At 25.8% G+C, this 6000-nt stretch overlaps 1 protein-coding gene across 1 annotated transcript in view; it reads left to right on the top strand.

The window, feature by feature from the left end:
• LOC117178968 (excitatory amino acid transporter) overlaps positions 1-6000 on the top strand; it is a 65361-nt gene that overhangs the window by 39398 nt on the left and 19963 nt on the right. The window contains exons 4-5 of the mRNA XM_033370564.1: positions 1530-1572; positions 1645-1898. Coding sequence (XP_033226455.1) covers positions 1530-1572; positions 1645-1898 — 297 coding nt within the window. The remainder of the gene's footprint in view (positions 1-1529; positions 1573-1644; positions 1899-6000) is intronic.

Below are 6000 nucleotides of genomic sequence, written 5' to 3'. Positions count from 1 at the left end.
AAATAATTAAATTAGGTTAGCCAAATTAATTGTTAAAATAATAAATGATTCGTGATAATCATATTAAATTTAAATAATGCTAGAAATTCGCTTTTTTCTGAAGTTTTTAACTATTCCGCTACTTTTCACACAAAGTAATTTGATAATTAATTTAATTTAGCAAAAATCATTATTTCAACAAATTATTATTGTTTCCAGTTTCTGATTTCTTCCGAAATTTTTTAATTTCGACTCACTTTTTACTAAGTAAAGTAATAATATTTCAAGTTCACATAAGTTGTTATTTAAACAATTTATTATCGTTTATAACTATCTTCTTCATATTAGTTTAAAAATTTTCGGGTTTTTCTGAACTTTTATACTTTTTATCGACGTTTTTCTTAGTGAGGTAATACACAATACAAATTAACAACCATACTTATTTAAAAAATTGATTATTCTTCATAACTATCTTCGCTTAGAGTGATACTAGAAACTTACTTTTTTCTGAAATCTTTAGTTTTGCTTTTACTTCTGATTTATGAACAAGTAATAAGTGAACCTTAACCAGAATCAATTTTTAAATAATATTCAGCAACAATTTTGCATTAATATAGGTGAAGATAATTATAAACAAAAGATAATTTATTGCAACACTAAGCGAAAATAATATAGTTAACAATGATAATATATTGTTTGAGAAAATTATTTTCATTAAGTTAAATTAATTATTACTTCACGCTAATTAGAAAGTTATCAAAAAATTCGGAAAGATACCACAAATATCTAGTATTAATGTAGAAGATGTTGCTCTAAACAATAATTATTTGTTTAAGCAAATATTTTTTCAAAATTTAATTAAATATTAACTCAATTATAACATAATGTGGACAAAAAGTTGATATTTTCAGAAAAAACGAAATTTCAGTATTATTCGAAGAGAACATTATTACCATAAATACTAAATTGCTAAGAAATGATGCTTTGTTAACACTACTTACCTATTACCTAATTCTCATTTAAAATTGAACAAAAACAGGAAAGTTTTGAAAAACCGCGACTTTCTATCTTTATTCTATGTAAGATAAAACTACTAAAAACTATAATAAATTCTGTAAATAATTTATTTAAAATATAATCTTTAGTATAAAAAAGTATTTGATGAATTAGAAACAATTTTACCTTAAAAATCCTCAAAAAAATCATAATTGCCACTAAAGAATCGAAAAATCCATTTTTTCACGTATGGGGTTTTTAGCGATCCTATAAAATCGACTGTTGGGCATGATATTTCAAAAGTAATATTTTATTCATATTCTATGGTCAATTGTGAAGAGAAATTTTTAGTTGTAACTTTACTCACCTAATATTGACGATTCTGAATGGAATTGACAAACCGTCTATTTTTCTTATGGAGAATAACATCTAAATATCTTTCTTTTTCAAACAAAAAAAAATTGATTTTTCTTGTGGATTCAAAGAAATATCTTTTAAGCTTCAATGAAGAAATTTAAATTATTCAAAAATAAATAATTTGTTTTTCCTTTCAGGAACATGTTTCCAGACAATCTCTTTCAAGCAGCTTTCCAACAGGTAAAAAAAAATACAGAAAATTTCAAAGTGTTCCATTTTTGAAAAAATGCTAATTAGAATTCTTTCTTATAGGCTCATACAGTTTATGTTCCAAAAAAAGAGCCCTCTCAAAATTATACAGAAAAACTGGAAAATTCGGAAGAACTACCGGAAAATTTAATAAGAGTTGTCCAATACAGAAGTGGTACCAATACTTTGGGAATAGTATTTTTCTGTTTGGTCTTTGGCACCTTCCTTGGAACCCTTGGCGAAAAAGGTCAAGTTGTGATAGACTTTTTTAAGGCCGTTTTCGAAGTCATCATGCGAATGGTTTCCACTGTCATGTGGTGAGTTCCTACTTTATTTGCCAAAAATCTTCCTTTTTTCTGTCAGGTTGACGTTTTAATTCCGACCCCCCACCCCCCATTTGGGTAAAAACTCTGTTACATTCACAATCAAGTTGTTGAACCAAGAACTTTTCTACCAAAAAAGATACATTTTTAAACAAAGGGAACAAATTTGCAACAACACAATTTAATTTTTGAAAAAAATATAACTTTTTGACCAAATCTGTTGAATTTCCAATCAAATAGTTAAACTTCCGAGCCAAAAAGACGATGATTTTTTTATAAAACAGTTGAATTTTAAATCTGAAAGGAGGAATCTTCTACTTGAAAAATACAAATGTTTAACAAAACAATTATATTTTATATTGAAAAATATGAATTTTTAACAAAATAGTTTAATTTTAGGCATGGAAGAATAAATTTTCAACAGGACAGTTGAATTAAAAAAATTAAACAATACAGTTAAATTTTCAACGAAATAGTAGAATCTTTAACAAAATAATTGAATTTTCAACAAAATGGTTGATTTTTTAAGAAAAAAAAGTTTTGTAATTTTCAAGAAAAAATTAAACAATTCCACCTAAACAGATGAATACTTAACGAAAAATGTAACAGTTTATATTTCAACCAAAGAATATTTTTACTTTTGATAAATAACAGTTAAATGCATTTAAAAAAGTTGCAATTTTAAAAACAAAACAAAATTAAATTTCTAACGAAAGAGATGTATTTTCTACCAAGAAAGATTTTTCATTGAAGAAAGAAAAAAATATATCAACCAACTTATTGAATCCTCAAGCCAAAAAGAGCAATTCTCTATAAAACACTTTACCTTCTGATCGTGAATATGAGTTTTCAACCGAAAGGTTCATTTTCAATCCAAATTGACAATATTTAAACACAAACGTTAAATTTTTTGGCCAAAAAACGAATTTTCTTCAAAACAGTTGAATTTCCAACCCGAAAATATTAATTTTCTAAAAAAATTTAATTTTCTACTAAATAGTTGATTATTAAACTAAAAATAATTAATTTTCTATCAAAAGTGCAATAGTTACATTGTGCAGTCAAACAAATTGATTTATAAAAAAAAGAATTTTCAACAATATATTTAAATTTTCCACAAGCAATAAGAACCTCTAACTAATAAATTGAACTGTTAACAAAGTAGTTTCACATTCAATTATATAGTTGAATTTTCAATCGAGAAAATTAATTAAATATTTTGTTTAAAACAAAATTAATTTTCAGAAAAAAAGAGGAATTTTAAAATAAATAATTCTATCTCTAACTAAAAGAATGGATGCTTAATAAAGTAATTTAACTCTTATCCAAATATTTTAACTTTCGACGATATAAGATAAATTTTCAACCAAAAATAAAACAGTTAAATTTTCAGTTTATAAAATTGAATAAAAAAATATTTAACTTTAAAACGTAATACTGTAATTTTCAACGAATATTGAAGAAGTAAAACTTCCAACCAATTAGATGAGTTTTCAATAAAAAAAAAATAATTTTCAATGAAAAATCTATCAATTGATATTTCAACAAAAAAAGGTTTTTAACTTTAAATAAAAATAGTTCAATTAAAAAAAAATAAAATCCAAACAAAAATTATGAACAAGAAATGTAATAGTTGATATTCTAACCAAAAATAATTTCAATTTCAAATAAAAAACAGTTGAATGTAACCAAGAGAGTTGTACTTTAAATAAAAAAGATCAAAAAGATAAAAAAAAAAGCAGAACAGTTAAGTTTCAATTTCATAAAATTAAGTTTCAACAATCAAAAAAAAGAATTCCACAAAACAGCTGAATTTTTAGGCCAAAAAGACGAACTTTCTTCAAAACAATTGAATTATTAACAAAAAAGTTTATTTTAAACTAAATAGTTGGATTTTAAACTAAGAACGATCAATTTTGTGCGAAAGCAGAACAGTTAAATTTAAATTTAAAAAATTTATATATGACAAAAAAAAAATTTACCAATAATTTATTTTCCAGTAAAATAGTTCAATGAATCAATGAAATAGCTAAAGTTATAGTTTGAAAAATTGATTATTATACTTTAATAAAAAATGTAATAGTTAAATTTTCTACTAAAAACTATCAAGTTTCAGATAAAAATAAATTGATTACATTTTCAGTTTTGAAAATTAATTTTTAACTGGAAAATAAAATTTTCATAAAAAGAGTTTATTATTTAATGATTAAATCGACAAAAAAACTATTTCACGAAGCTAGTCGAGAACATAACATCGAAATTCAATTTTTAAGTAAGATTGGAAATATAGATTCTTATAAGGCAAGTAATGTCGTTGTGCCCTTGTAGGGGACTGTAAAAAATTATAAATCTCGTTCTTCTTCGGAGCTTAGCGGGTAGAACACCAGGCCGTAAATTTGCAGGGGGTTCGAATCCCAGTGGAACTGGAAAGGATAATTTTTCACAGCTAAAGACTATAGCGATTTTGATTTAAATTAGTAGAATAAAAACCTTCATTTGAGCAATAATAAAAATTAAAGTCGCATATTGCGATTGTCATGAAATCGTCACAAAATCTGTTACCCCCTCTCTCCCGCCCCTGACAGCGAGATAGAGTTTTAATCCATTAGGTCCCAGCCCGACACATTTTCAACATTTTTTTCAATCGCTTCATGCTCTATCAAAACGGTCCTAAAAATAATTGAGAATAGTTATATCCGATGTAAAATTGTATGAACTTTCGATTTAAGTAATTAGAATTTCATAAAAAATGCATTTTAAAAAAGTTATGGTTGTTCATTTAATAAAAAACGTGATTTAAAAAAAAATTCCTTGAATATTTTCGGATCGAAAGCATCGGTGGATTTATACGATTTGTGGATTTTTCGCGTCCATGGACCTGAACCTTCAAAATATACCGGTAAGTTTTTTAAAACAAAAAAAAACATAGCGGTACCAAATATGGAGACTAGAAATGAAAATTTTTTGTAGAAAAATTGTATTTTTTTGAACGACAACAATTTTATTTCTATTTCCATGAAAATGTATACCAGAAGGTTTTTCGGGTCGTTGATTACGAATATGATATCAGATTTTCAAAATTCTGGATGGAGGATTCAATATGGCGGCCAAAATTTTTTTAATTGTTTTATTTTCATGAGAATTTTTACTAAGGGGTTTTTTTGTTCACTGATTACGAATATGTTATCAGAATTTTAAAATTCAAGGTAGCTATTCCAATATGTAAGACCAAAAATTTAGAAAAATTGCTAATTATAAATAAAATCCTCACTCCTCAACATAAATGTGTAGTAGTCGCAAAAAAGTGAGCATTTTCAAAAGTGTGCTACAAGAACGCAGAAAATTTGTCAAGCTTGTAATGTCTACACATGTACAACCTGCTTTTAAATTTATCATCAATAAAGAAACGATTACATTATTGTTTCGCTGATACAAATATTTGAAGAAAAAAAAAAAAGAAAATCAAAATAAAGAAAAATAAAAAAAAGGATTTCACGTAGCGTTCACCTCCTCGCGGTGAAAGCCGGAATACGACATATATCGGCTAAGAAGCGCACCGTAATACCAGTGAGTATATGATTTATGTATAATTAGCAACCCAAAAAACCGTAGTACTAAATTTTAGGAAAATTAACAAATTTTCACAATCTGATAACATATACTTAATCAGTGACCCAACAAGCCCCTATTAAAAATTTTCATGAAAATTAAAGAATTTAAAAAAATGTTTTCCGCCATATGGGACCCGCCGTCTTGAATTTTGAAAATCTGATATTATATTCGTAATCAATGACCCGAAAAGTCTTCTGGCATTCATTTTCATGGAAATGGAAATAAAATTGTTGTTAAAAAAAAATACAGTTTTTATACAAAAATTTTTCATTTCAAGCCACCATATATGGTGCCGCTATGTTTTTAAACCTACCTGTATATTTTGAAGGTTTCGGTACATGGATGCAAAAAATCAACAAATCGTAGAAATCCACCGATGCTTTTGATCTGAAAATTTTTCAATTTTCAAATGCATTTTTTAAAAATTCGGATCACATAAATCGAAAGTTCAGACAACTTTACATCGGATATGACTAATCTCTAT

This window comes from Belonocnema kinseyi, chromosome 8 (genome assembly GCF_010883055.1).
Source record: "Belonocnema kinseyi isolate 2016_QV_RU_SX_M_011 chromosome 8, B_treatae_v1, whole genome shotgun sequence".
NCBI lineage: Eukaryota > Metazoa > Arthropoda > Insecta > Hymenoptera > Cynipidae > Belonocnema > Belonocnema kinseyi.
The sequence above is the reverse complement of the archived record's forward strand: the minus strand, read 5'-3'. Positions and strand labels throughout refer to the sequence as shown.